The sequence below is a fragment of the Euleptes europaea genome, chromosome 3 (genome assembly GCF_029931775.1).
Source record: "Euleptes europaea isolate rEulEur1 chromosome 3, rEulEur1.hap1, whole genome shotgun sequence".
Lineage (NCBI taxonomy): Eukaryota > Metazoa > Chordata > Lepidosauria > Squamata > Sphaerodactylidae > Euleptes > Euleptes europaea.
The window spans coordinates 21,200,681-21,224,107 of NC_079314.1; the positions used below are offsets into that span (position 1 = coordinate 21,200,681).

Here is a 23,427-nt window from a genome sequence, read left to right on the forward strand (position 1 = left end):
CAATGCAAACCACCTGTGAACATCTCTTCACCTGGAGAAAATGGCCGCTTTGGCAATTGGGCTCTATGGCATTGAAGTCCCTCCCCTCCCCAAACCCCATCCTCTTCAGGCTCTGCCCCCAGAAACCTCCCGCCGGTGATGAAGAGGGACCTGGCAACCCTACCAAGAGCCCTGGTACAGGGTACCTTATGTGTTCTGATATATACTGAGAGTTCTTGTACAGACAGAGGTCACTAATAGGGTTGCCATCTCCAGGTTGGGAAATACCTGGGGATTGTGGGGGTGGAGCCTAACAAGGGCAGGGTTTGGGCAGAGGAGGGGCTTCAATGGGTATAATGCCATAGGTCCCACCTTCCAAAGTTGCCATTTTCTCCAGGTGAACGGATCTTTGTTGTATGGCGATCAGTTGTAATAGTGGGAGATTTCCAGCTACCACCTGGAGGTTGGCAACCCTAATCACTGATCATTTTGATGCAGGGAGCAGGGCCAGGGTTAAGGTCTCACTGGCAGGTGTATGGGTAAAATGACCTCCTGTAGGCTCCCTTTGTACATACTTGTGCAGTGCACACCTGTATATGTGTGTGCACACTTTCCCCTATATGGCATGTGACTCCTTCAGGCCCCATCTAGCCTAATGGATGCGCTTGACTTCTTCACTCAGCACCTCTCCCAGCCAGAAATGGGAGATTTCCCCAGTAGATATTGGGATGGCAGGTGCTGTTGGAGTTTAATGAGGTCAAGAGAGACACCTGTGACTGTATACCTCTCCCAGAGGGAAAGGAAACATTGGCCTAGAGCAGGGGTGGGGAAACTTTTTTCCGCCAAGGGCAATTTGGATATTTATAACATCATTCACGGGCCATACAAATTATCAACTTAAAAATTAGCCGACCAAGCCCCAAGCAGGCAGCTGCCCCAGATGACCCTCCCTGCGCAGCAAGCAGGCAGGCACCCAACCGGTGGCGCACTCGCCCACCTGGTGGCACAGGATGGTCTGTTGCACCAGCCGGGCCAGCTGTTCAGCCACACACTGGAGTTGCTTCTGCTCTGCACAGTCGGGGCTGGATTCTACAACAGGCTCCTGCTATCTCCACCTGCGGGGATGAAATGAGGACACACTGGGTAAGAACTGCCCCCCCACGCATTCTGGTCCTGCCCCCTTTAACCCCTCCATTGTCGCCACTTCCGCCCCCAGCCCTCTTGTAGTACAGAGGGAATACGTTTCCCGATGGCCCAGGTTGGAAAGGGTTAACACAGTTTCTTGGGCGTTCCTAGCAGCTCCATAGCTAACAACTCTTCTGCAAGGGGGAAAAATGGTTTCATTTCTCGGCAAAACAAACTCACATCTGCCTTGAATAGAGGCTATTCCTGTCCGAGGGAGGGGGTGGATCACCAGTCTTAGATCCTTCTGATCTAGAGATCTGCCAGGACCCACGAAGAGCCAGACCAAATGATTTCGCAGGCCTTAAACGACCCCCAGGCCTGATGTTCCCCACCCCTGGCCTAGAGATACCTGTGACTTCTAGGGAGACCTCCCATTTCTGGAGCTTCTAAGGGAAGTATGTTCCTTTGAGGATCTTCCCCCTCTGGCAGTCAAGGGTTGGCAATGGGCCTTCCTGGGACCCTGCAGCTGCCCAGTAGGGTTCCCAACACTGCCTAGGCACATGCGAGGAGGTTTTTGAAGTGGTTCCTGGGGAGCGTAGAGTTTGGAGACGATGTGATGACACTTTCGAGAGATGCTCTAGGAATTTTCCCTAATCTCTGTAGCAAAAACCACAGAGACTAGGAAAATTCCAAGAGTGTCACTGTGGAGGACGTTTTTCTCCTGCTCGTCAAATTATGTAGGTCTGAGAGATTACATTTCCAAGTTCACAGGCTATCAAGTTTGCCATGAAAAGACCGCCTTCATGTTAACTGTTAGAAAGTGCTGTGAGTTCTGTTAAACCTTGAGCAATTTTGTGTGGTTTGAGGGTTAGAAAGCTATGCTGACCAGAGCAATGTATTTATTTAAGTTAAAACGGGGAGCGGGGGGGTAAATCCAACAGTAAGCGATTCTGCGTCGTTTGGCTGGGCAAAGTTGGCCATTCTTTCTGTTCCATCTTGGTGGCCAATTAACATGACTTAGCCACATCTCTGCATTCCTCCTTAAAGGTATTTCTCTTGGTATACGGGGATACAAACACACATACACACGCACAAGTCTTGGTATGTCCTGCTGAAGCTGAGTTAAAGCCATAAAGTGGCTGAAGTCTGGTTTCAAAAGCCACAACTTATCACGATCTCCATCCACCTACCCACCTACCCACCTACCCACCTACCCACCTACACACACACACACAAAGCCAAGAAGGAAAAGAGAGAGGGGAAAGGCACCCTTTGATCTGTGAAAGGCTTCTTGTAATTATCTGCATATTTATTTATGTGCTACCCTCTTTGAAGCAGGAGAGCGTTCCAATAATTTTAGTGTTTGGAAATTTACTCTCATAAGAAAGCCACAGTTTGGGCCAGGGGACAGGAGAATTACAGTTCCCGGAACCCTCCCCTGCTCTCTTCTAGACCACGGGGCTGGAGAACTATCATTAGGGTCACAGTGGCAGGTATATGGGTAACATGACCTTCTGTAGGCTCTCTTTGTACATGCTTGTGCACACCTGTACTTGTGCACGCACACTTTCCTCCAAGGGACAGGAGAACTACAATTCCCAGAACCCTCCTCCACTCTCTTCTAGACCAGGGGGTAGGAAAACTATATCTCCCAGAATCCTCCTCTGCTCTGTTTTAGACCAGGGGACAGGAGAGCCATGGTTCCCGGAATCCCCAGACAATCTCTCTCTTCTGCATTGAGAGCTTAATGGGAAATACAGTATTTGCTTGGCTCTCTAGAGTGGCTCAAGAAGCCCAGACTCCACAGAGACTCCAAAACACTTAAATTGCTGAACTGGTGATCTGAACGTAGGGTTGCCAGGTCCCTCTTCACCCCCAGTGGCAGGTTTTTTTGGGGTGGAGCCCAAGGAGGGTGGGGTTTGGGGAGGGACTTCGATGCCATAGAGTCCAATTGCCAAAGCGGCCATTTTCTCCAGGTGAACTGATCTCTGTCGGCTGGAGATCAGTTGTAATAGCAGAACTCCAGCTATGACCTGGAGGTTTTGGAAAGCAGCACAGGAGCGAATGAATATTGCAAAGTGCAAATATTTATATAAATCGCTACAGCATATAACATAGAGTCACAACTATTCACTTACTGAAACTAACAACCTAAACAATCGATCCTACTATATACAACAATCAGGCTGGAACAAACCAGACTGAAGATTCAATGTGTACAGTAGGTATATTCCTTAGGTCATTTTCAGTCATCCCAGGGAAGTTCTTGATTCCTCTTCAAGCTTTGAAATAGTATTTCTGATGTTACCATGAGATGATGCCAAAAACTGAAGAGGGATACAGCCATTTTGAATTCTTTGGCTTTAAATTTCTTCATCAGTCCCTCAAAAAGCAGTCATCATGTAATATCTCCAGCTTCCTGATTGCATGTTTGCTAAAAATTCAAGCAGGATAAATTTCAGCCAGTTCCCACGTAGGGTAACACAAATACTATATGTGTGTGTATTATATGCTGTTAGTCACCCTGATCTTGGCTTTGCTGGGGAAGGGCAGGGTACGAACAAAATAAATAAAATAAAATAAATAAATGCTCTTCGTACATACAATATGTCATTGCTGATGTAATGGAGCACCGATAACACTGAAAAATGCATGTAGTTTATGAGACTTGGGAAATGGCACAGAAAAAAAACAATCCTGTGTTTTATGCACACTACAGTCCTGTTGAGATTTTGCAAATGGGTCAGGGAATGCACCATGGGAATGCACACTAAGCACATCATGTAGGATCATTCTTTTGCGTGAATTGGGCAATCTGCAGATTTTCCATGGGCATAACAGCTTTGCTACATGATCACAAAAACCCAGGTGAAGTTGCATGTTCATGGAATGTCCATGTGTGGTTTTCTTCATACTCCTCTCATGTGGAGAGAAGCTGTATAAGTATGGAAAATATGCACATTTCCCTCTTTACACAAATTAGTGTATTAGGAAGATCACGGGTAGCAAACACTCCTGTCGGTGAGCTCCCAGAACTCATGGTTATAAATGTCCAAAAAGAATGAAAAATGAAAGTAAAATTGAAACAGATTTGGTGGTCCAAACCAGCAGGAGGGTTGAGATGTGGGGACTTGGTGTGTGTGTGATGGCAGCGACACCCCCAACATCACTACGTCATTTCCAAGTACAACCATAGAGTTTCTGGTGATTCCTACAGCTACCCACGGTCACTTCAGATGTGACATACTTAGGGTTGCCAGGTCCCCCCTCCCGATCATCGGGAGGTTTTAGGGGGCGGGGCTGAAACGGTCAAGTGCGTGCGCAGGTGCGCGGCTGCGATGACGGCACTTCCGGTTTCACTTCTGGAAGCACTGCATTGCCACAGCTGACTTAACACTCAAACCCCCAAGGAGGTTTGAGTGCAAAAGCAGCCGCGGTGGTGTGGTGCTTCCAGAAGTAAAACCAGAAATGCTGTAATCGCGCCCGCCCGCACACACCGCCACAGCCCCAGAGCGGCTGGGTGGATTGGCAGGCAATTGCCCGCCAATAACACCCACCTGGCAACCCTAGACATACTGGTGCAGAGGACACCAGCGGGTTTAAAAAATATTCTTCTCTCTCTCTCCCCCCCCTCGGTGATTTGGAGTGGTGGCGGGCACTGGAGATGATTGACGGGAGGCCTCCTGCTGATGCAAGAGACGTGGCAACCCTAAAACTTAAATAAGACCCATCTCTAAAAACAGCAACGCTAAAACAGCAGGGTTGAGAAAGTCACAATCAATCTATATAAAACATAAAGTTACCACTTCATAGAATTTAGGGAAGAGGATGCTTTTCAATAATAATCCCTCAATAGCACAGACGTTTACGTTACAGAAATCCAGAAAAACCCATTTTCCTTTGACATAAATTGATACAATGTTGTACTTCTTTGGAGCCTAGAGGGAAATTCTGTTATATATATTTTAAACCAAACATGTTAACGCGCCCCCCCCCCCCATAAATACGAATGTAACAAATTTGGCCCTGTGTTGCTCCACCATCCCTTCCACCTTACCTTGTTTTAAAAGCTTTCATCTTCCTTGCATACCACAAAAAGCTCCAACAGTTACCCCCTCCATCCCCAGCAATGTATTTATCTTTCTTTGCTAATTAGCAGAAAAATGACACAGAGAAACCTCAGCTTCCCCCACCCCCCTTCATCTTAAGAACAGCCATAGAGGTTTCATTTATCGGAGGATGTGAATGAAGTCCATTCATGGCTATATGTAGTGTCTATACCAAAAGAGCTTTGTGAGTATGGAAGCTAGGAAAACACACACACACACACACACACACACACACACACAGGGGCATTTGGCCTGTACATTTAGAGTTCACTTTGTTCCCTGATAATGTTGGCGGAGATTTATGGCTTGTGTTGAATGAGGACTATATCCATGTTTTTGGCCGCCGCCGCTCACAGAACACACTTTTGGGGTGGGTGAAGCGAAGTCGTATTATGTAAGTAGAAATGCACAGATGTACAAGACAAGATGTTCCACGCTTTAACACCTCGCTCCTTCGATCAACTATGTGCCAAATTAAGCTTTTCAGGGGCACTCAGGGCCAATTAAGACGTGACATGTGGATCAGGATCTCTCGCGGTTTATAGAGGATGAATAGCAGATGCTGCTAGGGGGTTAGGGTTGCCGGCTCCGGGTTGGGAAATACCTGGAGATTTTGGGGGGTGGAGTCTTAGGAGGGTGGGGTTTGGGGAGGGGAGGGACTTCCATGCGGTATAATGTCACAGATTCCACCTGCCAAAACAGCCATTTTCTCCAGGTGAATCACTGTCACCTAAAGATCAGTTGTAATAGCGGGAGATCTCCAGCCACCACCTGGGTGTGTGTGTGTGAAGGGAAGGAAAACATTTTCACCAATTTTTGTATCTCATGCTGGGAAAAACAGTAATTCACATTTATATGATGCTTTTTATAGGTAAAGGGAATTCTCAAGCAAATCATTAAAACACCCTGTAAAATAGCCCAGAATAATTATATCCATACTGCATCTGGGAGTCCCAGGTTCAAATCCCCATGCTGCCGTGGAAGCTTGCTGGGTGCCCTTGATAGGATTGCCAGGTCCCTGTTCACCACTGGTGGGAGGTTTTGGGGATGGAGTGTGAGGAGGGTGGGGTTTGGGGAGGGGAGGGACTTCAATGCCATAGAGTCCAATTGCCAAAGTGAACATTTTCTCCAGGGGAGATCAGTTGTACTAGCAGGAGATCTCTAGCCAATACCTGGAGGTTGGCAACCCTGGACCTTGGGCCAGTTACATGCACTCAGCCTTCCTCACAAGGCTGTTGTGAGGATAAACTGGAGGGAAGGAGAATGGTGGCTCCTGCTTTGGGTCTTCATCGGGGAGAGAGACGGGGCATAAATAAAGTAAATAAAATAAACAAAATGGGGGAGAATTGAGCCTGAGAGAGAGCGACCAACTTGCCTCAGACCACTTAGTGACTGTGGCATAGGAAAGATTTGAATAGGAGACCTCTGAGGTCACAGCTTCACTCCTATGCTATCTCCATCTTTGGTGTGAAACCCTTGGAAATTCCACAAGCTAGAATAGCAGGTTCCCAGTCGGCCCAGACAATCGCTCTCCTCTCGCCAAGGCCCTTTCTTCGCAATTCGATCGAGCCATTCGGTTTGTTCGCCGAACCCCACTGAAAAGCTCGGGTTGTCAGGTCTTTCTTCGCCACCGGCGGGAGGTTTTTGGGGCAGAGCCTGAGGAGGGTGGGGCTTGGGGAGGGGAGGGACTTCAATGCCACAGAGTCCAATGGCCAAAGCGGCCGTTTTATCCAGGTGAACTGATCTCTATCGGCTGGAGATCAGTAGTAATAGCAGGAGATCTCCAGCTAGTACCTGGAGTAGGGCTGCCAGGTCCCCCCTCTCCTCCGGCGGGAGGCTATGGGGCTGAGGTTGGGATTGCGCGCGCGTGTGCGTCACTTCCAGTTTACAACCGGAAGTGCTGCCTCTCGAGGGGTCTTATACCTCTTAGTTTGAGTGGTAAAGTGGCCCTTTACCACTAAAACAAAGAGTTTGAGTGATATAAGGCCCCTCGCGAGGCAGCACTTCCGGTTGTAAACCAGAAGTGACATGCGCGCGGCATGTACGAGCGCATTCACGTTTGCCCCCCAACCCTCAGGTGGTCGGTGGGCAGAGGGGCGAATTGCCGGGGGTTTGCCCGCCACCACCGGGCACCTGGCAACCCTAACCTGGAGGTTGGCAACCCTATGAAACGCGAACCTCCCCCCCCCAGCGTAGGCTCTACCTTTGAGCTGTGTAGCCCCTTCTTTTCCTCCTGTGCCTGTTGCAAACTCCAGCGACTCTCCCGCAAGACCACCGCTAATTTAAAAAAAAGCACACATCCGCACGCATAAGAAAACTGCTGTTCCCCTGGGGCCGACATCTGCCATTTCATAGATCCGTGCTGTGATTTCTGCAAACCCAACCCGACCTCATCCTGTCCCGGTCCCTATGGCCTCGGAGGCAGAAAAAGACTTTTGGCCCAGCCTGCTGGAGTCCATTCACTGACTGCGGCAGACCCCAGGCCAGATTAAAGCCGGTGATTGGCAGATAAACCTCCTTTTTTCCCCCTTGCTTGATTTGACTGCCTTCACTGTTCAGGGCTCAAATTCCCTGCATTCCAGGCCGGTGCTGGTCGCTTTTTTACTACTTCCCCGCTTCCTAGTCCAGCAATGAAGCTGTTGTGGCCGAACCCAGGCGATGGGTAGGGCCAGGGGACCTTCCCTTGTCAATATCCATCCTTCCACACTTTCATTCAATCTCCTCCCCCCCCCACCCCACACACCCTGTAATACACACGTGTTATAGGCTGGCTTCTTGCCTGTTTTGAGGAGTGGCCCGTTTATACCTCCGGGCCAAAGCCGAAGCCTGCCAGTCCACTCTCTGCTTCCATCCGAGCAACCATGACAGTGATTATTTCGAGCATCTTGTTCTTGGTGCTGCTTCTATGTCAGGAGCAGGGAGTTACTGGGGTCTCTCCTCAGCTAAGAGGTAAGTTTGGGGTGGAAGTTTTGCACAGCGACTCCTGATCATACCTTTGGGTGAGTGTGCTGAGGGTATGGAGGCACAGAGGGGATGGAAACCCAGAAAGGTCTGAGGGTTATGCAGGAGTTACTGGAGCAGGGAGTTACAGGGGTCCCCCCTCAGCTAAAAGGTAAGTATGGGGCAGATGTATTCCATGGCAACTCCTGACCACCCCTTTACGTCAGCATGCTGAGGGTACAGAGGGAATGAAAACCCAGAAAGGCTTGAGGGTTTTCCCCACCAAAACCCCCAAACATTTTTCTCCAGCCAAAAGGCTATGAAATTTGTGTAGCTCTTGCTTCTGCTTTCTTCTGTCCTTTAGAACAGCAGTAGAGGTGAAAACACAAACCCTGAGGTAGCTTTCCCCTACAACTTACAAGCACAGCAGGCATGCTGTTCTCATATCCTGCTTGATTCAGCATCCTCATACGAGAGACTTGGCTCTGGATTAGTGCCTTTCCAGGTTTTGGTTTGGAGTGAGTCAGGTGCCAAGATAGAATAACATCTTTGTAGGAATGAGTCATCCGGCTTTGCTACAAGTATTTACTTAATCTTTTTTTTTTTTAATACTAGAGAGCTTAGCTTGCAATTCCCCTCTAGCTGTGGAATAATCCAGTTAAAGAGGTTAGCATCTCCTTTAGCTTAAAGATGATAAATTTACTTGAGCCGTATGCAAGAATTGCCTTTATAGATTTTCACTGGGCAGCCTGAGCATAGCCCATGGGATCTGGTAGGGCAGCTTTCTAAGAAAAGGTGCATAGGATCAGGCTGTTAATGAAGTCCCAAGGGAGTGGGAACAGATACAATGCCCCCTCTCACCTTCTTGAAGCCCGCTGGGGCTGCAATCCTAAGAACCCTTTCTTAGGAGTAAGCCCCACAGAATAAAATGGGACTTGCTTCTGAGCAGGGCCGGATTTAGGTTTGATGAGGCCCTAAGCTATTGAAGGTAATGGGGCCCTTTATATGTCCAGCTGTCCTTTGTCAACAACAAATTGTCGCTGTTTTTTGTGTTGAATATATGCTATATGGTAATTTATGGACCTAATAGGTATCTAAAGCCATTTGCACATAACAAAATATGTATTTTATCAAAGTAATTTCAGCAAACTGAAATACAATTAAGAAGTATATTAATAGTGAAATAATTATTATTTCCTTTAAATTTTTGGGGGCCCCCCAAGAGAGTGGGGCCCTAAGCTACAGCTTGTTTAGCTTATACGTAAATCCGGCACTGCTTCTGAGTAAACCTGCTTGGGATCACTCCCACAGTCTGATTCCGTTGCTTGTTTCTATGAACAAGCTCCAGGCGTAGTAGCCCATCTCCTCCCCCACCCCAGTTGGTAGCTATAAATGTCCACTTTCTGAGAAAGCATCTACATTCAACACCTACATTAGGGAGTGGGTCAGTGGTAGAGCATCTGCTTGGCATGCAGAAGGTTCCAGGTTCAATCCCCGGCATCTCCAGTTAAAGATTAGGAAAGCAGGTGATGTGAAAGACCCCCTGCCTGAGACCCTGGAGAGCCAAGTCCATTTAAAGTGGATTGGAAGTGCCTTATTCAGCATGTGTGAAAGCACCCATACTGTTCTGCTCTTGGATTCCAGCAACATGGAAAACTTCGTTGAGTATCCTACATAGTTTGTTGACTGTGGGTGACACTTTTTACTTGTGTGTAACCTGGTACACCAGATCCATGTGGAAACAGGTTCCACCTATGAAACTCATTCCCTGAATCAGGACCATTGTCAAGATCATGCACAACAGAATCTTGGTCCTACAGCTTGAAATCTGGAGTCCTCCCACAATTGGTCATGTTTGCCACTCTGTACAATTTCATTTCTTGTACTCCTATAGATCCTATGGCTCTTCTATGGAGATAAATGTCTCTCCACCCATTTTTGGGGCTGGGTGTGTGTGTCCGCATATCTTTTCTGATGCCAGAATCATAATGCATTGGGTGTACCAAATAATTGTGATGCAGTCCTTAGGTTTTTATTCATTGCTGTCATCCTAGATTTCCTCTTGGATGAAGGTTCAATAGTATTATATCTTGTATAGTTTTCTGGGATAGATTTCCCCCCACCAAGTATTCAGGCTGCTGTGTGTGCTTAGTGGTAAGGCTGTTTCCAAACAATTCATCTATAGTTCAGTTCAAATCTACTTATTGGACATTTATTTGACAGGAAGCAAACTTGCTTTTTAGACCCCAAGTTCTCAAAATATGATCACTGGGCAAATGGCATCCTTTGTGCAGTTCATCATCATCATTTATTTATTACGGTCAAAGACCAGCTTTGTGCAGTTATTGGTGCTGCCACAACTTATAGTGATGTCTGGTTGGATGAATGTCATGAGTGCCTATTGGATAGTGACCATGATGTGATTGACAATGAATTTAACAGAGCAATTCTCTCCCTCACCTCTGCTACACTATGACCATCAAATCAGCACTCAGAACAGGAAAAGGTGTCTCAGGCCCTGTCCTGGATTGTCCAGGCTGGCTTGATCTTGTCAGATCTTGGAAGCAAAGCAGGGTCAGCCCTGGTTAGTACTTGGATGGGAGACCACCCCCCCAAGGAAATCCAGGGCTCCTACGCAGACCCAGACAATGGCAAACCACCTCCGTTCATCCCTTGCTTTGAAACCCTGTGGGGTGACCATAAGTTGGTTGTGACTTGAAGGCACTTCACACGCACTCTGAGATGTTTGAGATTTTAGTTGGGTGGGGAAGGGAATTGAAGCAGACATGAAGCTTCTTCTGGTGTTGTCTCGAGACCAGCCAGTCTCAGTTCCTGTGCTGTTCTTCCCAGTTTGTACTCTGGATGCTTGGTTTCTTGTGTGCTGGTGCATGTATCATAAGACTGAAAAGATGAAAGGGAAAGCAGCATTTGTATTTTCAAAGTTTTCATGAGGGATGCACATTTTTGTGAAGCTGAGCGTTAGGTTTCTTGTCAAGTCGCAGCCAATTTATGTTGACCCCCATAGGGTTTTCAAGGCAAGCGATATTCAGAGGTAGTCTGCCATTGTGACTCTGGACTTCCTTGGTGGTCTCCCAAGTCAGCATGGTGTAGTGGTTATGTGAGGTGGTTTAGAACGGTGGACTCTGATCTAGAGAACCAGGTTTGATTCCCCACTCCTCCACATGAGCAGAAGAGGCTAATCTGGTGAACTGGATTTGTTTCCCCACTCCTACACATGAAGCCAGCTGGGTGAACTTGGGCTAGTCACAGCTCTCTTAGAGCTCTCTCAGCCCCACCTTTCTCACAGGGTGTCTGTTGTGGGGAGGGGAAGGGAAGGTCATTGTAAGTTGGTTTTATTCTTCCTTAAGTGGTAGAGAAAGTCGGCATATAAAAACCAGCTCTTCTTCTTCTCCCATCCAAATGGTAACCATGACTGATCCTGCTTAGCTTCTGAGGTTTGATGAGATCAGGCTAGCCTGGGCTATCCAGGTCAAGGCTAGCTATTGTTTTTCTACAAACATTTCCTTTAACTGATTGTAAGTAACTTTGCACTTCCAATAAGGCAGGATTTACAATGGCTGTACAGCTGGGTGGTGGTATGGGGAGGGCACTTCCTTGGCATACAATTGAATCCTAGCTGCTGTACGGCATGGGGGGGTGGATGCTGGTGAGGTTCAGCACCTCTCGGCACAACTCTCTGAAGAAAATAAATAAGGTGCCCAATAAATAAGGTGCTAAAATGTTCTTATTGCAATTCTCGCTTGCTTAAAAAGAAAAAGAACCTCTTTAGTTAATTAAGAGGGAGGGGAAGAAGAATGAACAGAGCACACAGGTTAACTTTAACGTCCCCCACAATCAATATAAAGCTAAGCCTCGATCTGCATGCTCCAAAAAGGAGAGGCAGCCTTTACAATTTATTTCCCCCCAATAAATAAATATTGTTAACCAACAATGCAACATTTAGAAGAAGAAGAAGCGTTGGTTTTTATATGCTGACTTTCTCTACCACCTAAGGAAGAATCAAACCGGGGCGGCTTACAATCACCTTCCCTTCCCCTCCCCACAACAGACACCCTGTGAAGTTGGTGGGGCTGAGAGAGCTCTAAGAGAGCTGTGACTAGCCCAAGGTCACCCAGCTGCCTTCATGAGTAGGAGTGAGGAAACCAACCTGGTTCACCAGATTAGCGTCTTCTGCTCATGTGGAGGAGCGTGGAATCAAGCCCGTTTCTCCTGTTTCTCCAGCGCTCCGAACCACTGTTTTTAACCACTACACCACCAAGATCTCAGTTGCCAGCATTGAAAAGAGAAGAAACGTCTTTGGCCAATTGGCTCCGTTACTAAAACACACCTAAAACATTTTGTAAGATTTTAAGTGCAGGAAAATGTGGTGCTGTAATCTTCAAGAGGCGGCTCCTTTAACTTCTCATAAAGCCAAGCAAACTCTTGGAACTCCGCTCTGCTGAGCCACAGCTACAGATGAGCTCTTCTAGTGGCGATTTTGTACAAAGGGGATTTCCCCCCCATGCTCTGGAGGAAGGGAGAACAGATCTGTCTTCTTTCTTTTTATTCTAAGATCTGACCGAGTGGCACAGATCACCTAGTGCCAGCGTACCCTCATGTCTTCTAGGAGCTCTAATATGGTGGTGTTTCCATTTACCCTGGTCAGATCCATCCAGTGATGTCCCGTTTTCCTTGCATGAGATGTGTGGACCTCCATTTGCTATGTGATAGCCGATAACGATGGACCTATCCTCCTTAAGTGTCAAATCACAGGGGATTCCTGCTTTTCACTGGCATCCTCATTTATTTGACACTTCTTTCTGTGCTACTAAGGAAAAAAAATAATTTCCCCTTTAATAGAGACTTAATGTGTTAAATGGGCAGGAGAAGCTTTACATAGCATGGCACTAAATAACATCACCTGCTAATTAAGCTTCTATGAATGGGGCAGAACATTTTTGTTGTTGGCATCATTTCCTGTGGGGGAACATGGGATATACAGCTCTAGGAGGCAACAAATCTCATACTCTTCAGCAGGAAATGCCTTTCCTGGGAATGCTCAAAAACCACATTTGCCGAGGTCCAGTGAAAAGAGCCTTGTGTCTCTTGACCCCCCTGATGGCGACCACTTCCTCCTTGAAGGGACTGTGGCTCAGTGGTAGAGCCTCTGCTTGGCATGCAGAAGGTCCCAGGTTCAATCCCTGGGATCTCCAGTTAAAGGGACTAGGCAAGTAGGTGATGTGAAAGACCTCTACCTGAGACTCTGGGGAGCCACTGCTGGTCTGAGTAGACAATATGGACTTTGATGGACCAAGGGTCTGATTCAGTATAATGCAGCTTCATGTGTTCATGTGCAGGTAATAATTCATTTTGTGCAGGGAAGGGACACACCCCATCTCTGTAAAATGAGGCAAGTTAATGGGACTGACGCTAGTAAAGTTAAAGCCAGGTTTTTGTTTTGTTTTTTAAAAAGGAGGAAGTCTACATTACTGAAACACAATTTATGGTAGGGGTCCAACCTCTTGTTATTTGTGAGAATGCTTTAGGTTAATTTAAACAGAAACAGCAGAAAGGAAGTCATCCTTTAGTGTAGCCAAAGGGAATGGAATATTCACCCCACCTTCTTATTTGCCAGGACACAGTAGATTAATGAGAAGGATAATGTAGGAGAGGTCCTGCTTTGCATAGAGAAGGTCCCAGGTTCAATCCCAGGCATCTCCAGCTAAAAGGATCATATAGTAGGTGATGCAAAAGAACTTTGCCTGAGACCCTAGAAAACTGCTGACAATCAGATTAGACAACACTGGCCTTGACAGACCAACGGTCTGCCATAAGGCAGCTTCATGGGTTCACTGTTCACCAGCTCCAGGACTGGTGAATCTTAGTTACTAAGGATTGCATTTGTTTATTGATTTTGTGTTTAGTATTTCTGACCATCTGAATGAATGCACAAATTAAAGTAGACAATGGGGCTGTTCATCCTTGCTTGCTTTGTGGATCAAAGACCGGGATTAGGAACTCTTTGACAATCGGGCGGGAAAGGACTGTACATCTTTCTCTTGCAGATTTTGAACAGTTGGCAGATTAGTAACCTGTTGCATTTTCTTTTTCTTTACCCAGGTGCCCAGTGCAGGACAAGACCCACAGATCTAGTTTTCATCATAGATAGTTCCCGGAGTGTACGCCCCAGTGAATTTGAGCAAGTCAAGGTCTTCTTGTCCCAGGTCATTGAGTCGCTTGATGTTGGAGCAAATGCTACTCGAGTCGGTGTTATTAATTACGCCAGTGCGGTCAAGAATGAGTTTTCCCTCAAGACTCACCGTACCAAAGCTTCCTTGCTGCAAGCCGTGCGGAGGATTGATCCCCTTTCCACTGGGACCATGACGGGCCTGGCTATCCAATTTGCCATCAACAGAGCTTTCAGTGAAATAGAAGGCGCAAGAGTGAGATCACCAGGGGTTAACAAGGTATGAAAACTCTATGAGGAACATTCATTCTGCCCCCCCTTTTTTCTTTGTGTCCTTTGAAAAATATAAGCTTCATGGACAGATAAGGAATACAGATCCCTCCTCCCCTTCCTCTTCTGTAATGCTAGCACTTTGAGTCACACAAGGAAATTGACTGGCAGTAGATTCACCATGGAGGAAAGAAAATACTTCTTCAAACAGCACATTTATAAAATTCACCAGCATAGGATGTAGTGATGATGACCATTGGCCATTCATTGATTTTGACCTGGTCTACACATGACATACAAGAGCCCCGTGGTGCAGAGTGGTAAACTGCAGTACTGTATTTGAAGCTTTGCTCATGATCTGAGTTCAATCCCGACAGAAGTCAGTTTCAGGTAGCCGGCTCAAGCTTGACTCAGCCTCCCATCCTTCCAAGATCGGTAAAATGAGTACCCAGCTTGCTGGGGGTAAAGTGTAGATGACTGGGGAAGGCAATGGCAAACCACCCCATAAACATAGTCTGCCTAGTAAACATTGGGATGAGACATTACTGGATCAGTAATGACCCAGTGCTTGCACAGGGGACTGCCTTTACATGTTACATGGAATGAGGTGGTACATCTAGTTGCCTTCTACTGACTCAGACCTTTGGTTTAGCAAGGTCAATATGATCTACTCTCACTGCCAGCAGTACTTCAGGGTTTCAGGTGGAGGTCTTTCATCACATCACCTTCTTTCTGAAACTTCTGCATGCAAAGCAGATGTTCTTTTGCTGTGCCACGATGAGTGGTAATGTTTGGTAGAATGGGCCGTACCACTTCAGTCAGCAGGAGAGAAATTACATTTTTCAAAGTTCACCTACATTACTAACTTCCTGTCAGTAGAAAACTAGCACAACATGTGAACGGTTAGGGTAGAATCTTTCTCCCCCATTCTGCTGTATGTGTAGACCAGGACATCAGTGACTTTAATGGAGGGGGTAGATAATTTATAGAGGATAAATTAATGGGTATTTGGCCATAATGCCTAAATTGAACTTCCATGTTCAGAGGCAGTTTACCTCTGAATACCAGTTGCTGGGGGCAATAGCAACTCTCTTCATGCCTGGCTAGTAGACTTCTGAGAAGAGGAAGGGAGAAGGAAATGATCAATAAGTGGTGGGACTCTCCAAGAGTCCATGAAGCTCTTCCATGAGGAAGATCAAGTCCCATATATCATGGACTGCGACACACCCAGAATCTAAGTTTGATCTTGATGCTGCCTGTGTAGGAGGTTGCCCAAGAATGTAAGGTTTCTAAAATTATATTGAGTACATAAGAAGAAGGAAAGAGATTTTAAATATAATCTTTTGTACTTTTACCCTCTATTAAAAATAGTAAAAGTTTCTGGATCAGGTACTGACCAAACTGAAAGTTTTCAATAGCATTTCTGATTCCCATTGGCAGATTTTTATCTCTTCAGAAGAGTGGAAGTGTATAACAGCCAATTCATAACTGTTAAGGAACAGCTCAGACAATATGCTTTGCTACGCAATTATAATTTGGAAAAAGTAATAAGTCAGATAAATTGTTGGCACATTACATAGCTCAAAAACAAACACATCAAGTTATTACCCCATTTTATTCCCATCCATTACAAAGACAGAAACTAATAATGAAACTTCAAATATCTTTGTGGTATCTGTTCAGATCTGATAATCCAAATCCTAAAGAAATTCAAGATTAAAAAAACCCTTTGTAATGGATCAATAAATTTTTCATTAAAATTGGTTTTATAAAATGGAGATATTTAGTTACCATGAGATTAGCAATTTCAGTTATCAAACAGTGTACAATGAAGAATCTATTTTCATGATGCTGAAAAGGCTTTTGACATGATGGAATGGGAATTGTGGTTTCAAACTTTTCAGTGTATCAATATACATAGTACATTTTTAAATATTATGAGAAGTATTTATAAACAATATTAAAAACTTTATATAAATGGATGCATAAAAATAAGAATTAACGGTATCTTATATGACAAGAAAGTAGTTGAATTTAATTAACTTATATGACCTGGCACTTGCAAAGTTCTAAAGTAAATAAAAGAGGATATACTGTATGTTGTATGCTAACCCCATTAATTGAAGAATTCATAGACATAGGGAGTTAACTGAGGAAGTGTCTGATCTAAGTCTCCAAGTCTCCATTACTTTAAAAAAAATTCTAATGTAGATTTTAAGATTATGACACCATGGACTAGTTTGGTAAATAACCAATATACCAGATTCTTGATATAATACCAAATGGGAACTGTCTCTCTTACCTGGAACTATTAAGGGAAAATGTTGCTGTAAAATGGTTTCTGTATTTCCAATTATGTAATTTTATTGACTCCAGAAATATGATTGCACCCATTTCATACAGATATGACAACTTTTGGATGTGTAACTTATCTAAAATTATAATCCAAAAAGATTTCTTATAAACGATATACCCATGACTACTAAAAGTCACCCAATGACAATTTTTACTTACAATATAGTAAAACATTTGTAGCTGCTCTATCTCTGAGAAAAATTGGCAGGAAATGTTTGCCCCACGTGCTGCAGCTACCATCTGTATTAGTACAAAGGACAATATTTAGAGACGTCGTCCACCAATGGTACCTAACTCCACACAGACCAAATAGAATATTTAGTACTGACTAATGTATCTGTTAGAAATGTAGATTGGAAAAAAAAGCAGATTATATACATATGTGGTGGTTTTGTCCAGTGGTAAAGAGCTTTTGAAGAAAAGTATTAGTTGAATTCAGGGGTATGCACCTAGAAAATGTTTGTTATAACTTTGGAGCTAGGCTTCAGGGGAGGGGAATTTTTACTGCAATTGCTTATTTCTGGGTAGGACATTATCGAATTGGGATTCAAATCCATGTGGTTTCAAAATTTGAGTCTGTTTATAAAGAAAATGGTACCAAATTTGCACAGAATATAACCTCCCTCTAATCAACCCCCCCACAATAGTTTCAAGTGAATTGGAGCAAGAGGGTCAATTTTACAGACTACCAAAGTAGGGAGGAGCCATTGCTCAGTGGTAGAGCATCTGCTTGGCATGCAGAAGGTCCCAGGTTCAATCCCCAGCATCTCCAGTTAAAGGGACTAGGCAAGTAGGTGATGTGAAAGACCTCAGCCTGAGACCCCGGAGAGCCGCTGCAGGTTTGAGTAGACAAGACTGACTTCGATGGACTACCGTTCTGATTCAGTATAAGGCAGCTTCATGTGTTCATGTCTCTCAACACAGACTCGGTTCTCTCCACTGATTCCTAAAATGGCAGCCGAGCAGCAGCAGAGAAGGAGAGCACCAGCTGGCCATGACATTAAAGAAAAAAACCCTGTCTGCATTTTTCTGTCCTTACAGTGACAGACTGACAATATTTTTCCCCGTTTCCACTGAAAAACAGACATCCTATGAGGTAGGTGGGACTGAGAGAGTGTGACTAGCACAAGGTCAGCTAGCTGGCTTCATGTGTAGGAATGGGGAAACAAACTCACTTCACCAGATTAGCCTCCGCTGCTCATGTGGGGGAGTGGGGAATCAAGCCCAGTGCTCCAGATCAGAGTCCACTGCTCCAAACCACCGCTTTTAACCACTACACTACGCTGGCTCTCATCCTTTAATGGATGATACCAAGGGCAGAAACTAGGTTCTTCTGCATACGAAATATGCGGTCTACCACTGAACCACGGCCCTGCCTCAAAATATATCAACTCTGACTATTGGTCGATCTCACTCTGTATCATCTGTTTGGATCTGGAAGTAGGGATGCTAGCCTCCAGGTGGGACCTGGGGATTCCCCAGAATTACAGCTCATTTTCAGACTACTGAGATCTGATACCTTGGAGATAACGGATGCTTTGGAGGGTGGACTCTAAGGCATTGTACCCCATTGAGGTCCTTGTCCTCCCCAGGCTCCATCCCCAAATCTTCAGGAGTTTCCCACCTGGATCTGCCATCCCTATCCCCCATCCCCTGCAGTTGGCCAGTAGGTACCTGTCAACCCACTTGGAAGATTGTTTGGACTTGGAAGAATGCAACTCCCCTTAGGATTGCGCTGAGAGATAAGAATAAAATGAATAGGAGAAAGGGTGAAAAGATGTGTAGTTCCCAGCAACCCATGCCCTCTTGCTCCCTAACAAAAGCCAAACCAACATGAAGCTAGTTCATAGATAATGCTGGTGCTATGCCTTCATCATGTCTCTTGCTATGACTGCCCCTTAATCTAATGTGATCGGAGTCATATACACTTTTTGACACTAATGGGATGAAATTGGCTTCTTTTTGTTTTAGAGCATCTATATTTGATGTCCTATACATTTCCATATTGATTGGGAGTGATTCCAAGTTCTTCTTGTTCATTCCCTATTGCCATACTGATCTTGAGTGGTTGCTGGTTCTTGTTCCTTTCCTGCTCCATGAAGCTTTGATTTGTAGAACTCAAGAGTGATGAGTTGGTAGCGTTCTGATTTAACAGAGAACAGGTTGAGGTGGATTCTTTGTTTGGAACGTCACGAACAGACTGTACTGTCTTTTTTCAGGTCTTTGAAACAGATCGCTAAACCTGCAGGCCAAAGATTTTCAGACAGACCCCCCCCCCCCGAAAAGATCTAGAAATAAAGATATTGCTATATCTTGGAAGGTTTTCTAAAAGTTATTTTATGGACTGTGGAGGCCTTTGTTCCTGAGTAAAAAGATAGATGCACGTTGCAGCTGGCACCCTGTCGCTTTGAAAACAAGTAAAGTTTACATTTCACTGTGATATGGCTAGTTATATTCTGCCCCACTAGGCTGAGTGTAATATAATTTTATGAAAGGACAATAAGCAGCTCTGTCAGTATGACTTTGGGGAAGACAAATGAGGCGCCCCAAAGCCATACTGAGAGCTAGCATGGTGTAGTGGTTAAGAGCGGTGGTTTGGAGTGGTGGAGTCTGATCTGGAGAACCGGATTTGATTCCCCACTCCTCCACATGAGCAGCAGAGGCTAATCTGGTGAACCAGGTTGGTTTCCCCACTTGTACACATGAAGCCAGCTGGGTGACCTTGGGCTAGTCACAGCTTTTTAAGAGCTCTCTCAGTCCCACCTACCTCACAGGGTTGTGGGGAGGGGAAGGGAAGGTGACTGTAAGCTGGTTGGATTCTTCCTTAAGTGGTAGAGAAAGTCGGCATATAAAAACCAACTCTTCTTCTTCCTCCTCTTCCTCCTCTTCCTCTTCTTCTCACATATGTCAGTGGTCCCTATTTTCTTGCACCTCTCCCTGGGAAATTCCAGTTCTTAGGGCTGAATCACACGTGGAAGAGTCCTTAGGGCCCCCTTGAGAACTTAAATGCCAGGTAGGTGCAGGTCCAGTTTGGATCAGGGGCTTAAGCCCTCCTCCTGCCCCACAGTACTGTCTTGAAACAACTCCAGGGATATGCTGTTAGCCCAAATGGGGAAACACCCATGTACTGATGTCTTCATGTATATTTCCCCAGGGATGCCAATAGTGGCTCCCCAGGACCAATTCAGGGCAGGAAACCAGTGAAGGGTGGAAATCTTAAGCAGTCTCTCCTTGTGCGCTGTGGTCTTGAGACATATTTGGACTGCATGTAACTGGGAATCAAATTCCCAGTGGGGAACTCCCGGCTAGGGTTGGCGACTTCCAGGTGGGGATCGGAGTTCTCCCAGAATTATAACTGATCTCCAGACTACAAGAGATCAATGTCCCTGGAGAACATGGAAGTGTCACCTTGGGAAATTCCTGGAGATTATGAATGGTGGGGAGGGCAGAGTTTGAGGCGGGGAGGCAGCTCAGCAAGAATATCACGCCACAGGGTCTGCCCTCTGAAGATGCCTTTCCTTGCTTGCTTGTGGAGCCCCACAACAGGTCAAATGACATACATCCTGTGGTATTTTGGCTAGGGAAAATGATGTGTGGGAAGAGAGGAGCCCCCTCTTCTCCACACACCACAGTCCTGAGCCAATTTGGTCCCCACAGCTCTTTCAAATGGGGTTTCCATGGGGAACATGTAAAATATGACTACAGGTCTCCATGGAGGGCTTGTGTGCTGGATGAAGGTGTAGTTTGGCCCACGGAGTAGTCAATCTACTGCCCTGTAGGAGTTCTTCTGTATGCTCTACTGGAATGAGCCTAGGTAAGCGTTACCCCTATAACCTCTCACCACTTGGAGAAGGGGAGCATGCCCAACAGATACATCTCTTCATTTCCATGGGTATTTATGAAATAAGCAGTTCCTTGCAACACGGAAAGGGTACAAGCCTACGGATCTTCTCTTGTTAAATAATAGTCCTAGCAGGCTTGCTTGTCCCTAGCAGTCACGTCCCACTGCTGGTCAGATCAGCGGCAAGAGAATTTTTTTGAAAAAATGGGTGTGGAGATAAGGATGATGTCCCTTCCAGGGAAAACTTTAAAGTGACAGCACAACCGTTAAGACCTCTCTAGGGATTGCCAGCAACTATGATTTTAACATAGAGTTTCTGGTGATTATGAGCCCCATGGCGCAGAGTGGTAAGCTGCAGTACTGCAGTCCAGACCTGAGTTTGATCCTGATGGAAGTCGGCTCAAGGTTGACTCAGCCTTCCATCCTCCCAAGGTCGGTAAAATGAGTACCCAGCTTGCTGGGGGTAAAGGGAAGATGACTGGGGAAGGCAATGGCAAACGACCCCATTAACAAAGTCTGCCTGGTAAATGTCGGGATGTGATGTCACCTCATAGGTTAAGATTGACCCGGTGCTTGCACAGGGGACCTTTACCTTTTTCTGGTGATTCCTAGAGAGGCATGCTGTCACTTCTGGCCTTTCCTGGAAGTGATGTCACATTGCCACCAATGGCCACCCCTCCATGTCCTCACCCCCAGGTCTCCCAGTGATTGCCTGGCCTTGCCTGGCAACCGTTAAGACCTACTGACTGCAATCTGTTTAATGTCAGATTCATAGAACTGCATGTGACATGTAATTCCTCCCTGAGGTAGCACAATTGATCAGTAAGAGAAGTAAATTGGATTTTTGTCCTTTTTAAATCCTAAATAATTTCATTGCTAGTTCCCCTTTTCCCAGCTGCTGAATAATTCATGCCCTCCTGTCAGAATTCCTCAGGATCCTATTGCACTTTAATTATGGGGAGCAGCTTCTTAAAGAAATGCTAGTGAGCATTCATATTTTGCTTCCAGTTTTATTGCGTCATGGGAATAATAGTTAATACTTCTAAGAGCTGGGGCACTGAGGTACCTCTAAAGCAAATACAGTTTCATGTCACTGAATTGGGGAGTCAAGCGAGTGACTGGAGAGAGAAGGAAAGGAGGGTTTGCGGGCGAAAGAAATCATGCACAATTATGCTCCACTGTGTTTTTCTTTCTTTCTCTCTTTTACCAGACCTCATCGGCACTCAATAACAATAATTAAATCTTACATTCGTTTTTCATTGTTAGATGTGAGTGTTAATGATAAGGGGTCCTTACGCCGTCCTGGGGGCAAACACGTCGGCATCAGGGAGCAGCAGAGCTGTGCCGCCTCCTGCCGCCGGCGCAGCCACGCCAGCAGGGAATTCCTGGAAGGGAAAGCCCACGCCAGTGTGGGGAGTGCTCCCGGGGCATCCCTGGGGGCAGAGCTGTCTTTAGGCATCTTCCTAACCTCCTTCACCTCGGGCACTCCCCCTCTCACTTAGCCATTGTGGCACCGCCTGTTTTGGTGGTACAGCCTCGCTTCAGTCAATGGGGGCATTTTCTTTTTATTTATTTGTATGATTTTTAAATTTCTTTGCGGTGGCTGGGAAGCCTCAGAGGCGGTGGCACTACTGAGCCACTTCTGGCCACCAGATCTGTACCCCCCTGCTGGGATGGCCTGTAAGTCTTTTCAACAGAAACCAGGTATGAAATGCTGAATGTATACAAACACTTGCCAAAATAGCTTGCAGTGGGATATTAGGAAATTTATTTTCCCCATAGGTTCCAGAGAACAGATAACTGTGCAAATGCACAGTTCAGATAACAGCATGAGGACCCACACTTACATAGAATCAAAGAGCCCTCTCCAAGACACTGAGATTGTGGAATGATTGGTGGAAACAAAAAAATGTCACTTGGGCATGATGGGAACAAGTCTGATTGGACCATGTCCCCATCACACACACAGGACACTTTCACACATACTGAATAATGCACTTTCAATCCACTTTCAATGCTGTTTAACAACTGTTTGCAAGTGGATTTTGCTGTTTCACACAGGCCATTTATACACAGGAGGTTTTACCTTGGATTTGCTTCTCTCTGGATGCACATTTTCCCCATCCGAATTCTCAGAACTCTGCATGGGGGCTTATTGTTGAGTTTTGAGAATTTGGATGGGAAAAATGTGCATGCAGAGAGCGGCAAATCCAAGGCGAAACCTCCCATGCATAAAGGGTCATATATTCAGCAGTAAAGTGCATTGAAAGTGGATTGAAACTGCATTATCTGGTATGTGGGAAAGTGCCTGTATGCTCTTTCTTTGCTGCCCTGGTGTGCTCACTACAAGGGGAAATAAAACCAGACAAGGAGGTACCAGAACTCTCAGATCAGCAGACTTTAGATCACTCCTCAACGTCACAAGGAATTAGTCTCAGAGTTAGGAATATTTGCTATCTTTCCCAATGGGGGGTGGTTCAGGTTGGATCATGATCGGTAAAGTTCTGAATGCACGTTAAAAACAACAACTTATAAATAATAAATTCAAGGAAAGCCATTCATTTTGATAGTTCTCTTACCAAACTTGTTAACTGAATGGCTCTCTCTTCTGGCAAAATGAA

At 45.6% G+C, this 23,427-nt stretch overlaps 1 protein-coding gene across 1 annotated transcript in view; it reads left to right on the plus strand.

Moving 5' to 3' along the window:
• The first annotated feature begins 8,017 nt into the window (after positions 1-8,017).
• The window catches only part of MATN1 (matrilin 1), a 39,817-nt gene continuing 24,407 nt past the window's right edge, over positions 8,018-23,427 (plus strand). Inside the window, exons 1-2 of the mRNA XM_056847077.1 lie at positions 8,018-8,162; positions 14,274-14,620. Coding sequence (XP_056703055.1) covers positions 8,075-8,162; positions 14,274-14,620 — 435 coding nt within the window. The 5' untranslated portion in view covers positions 8,018-8,074. The remainder of the gene's footprint in view (positions 8,163-14,273; positions 14,621-23,427) is intronic.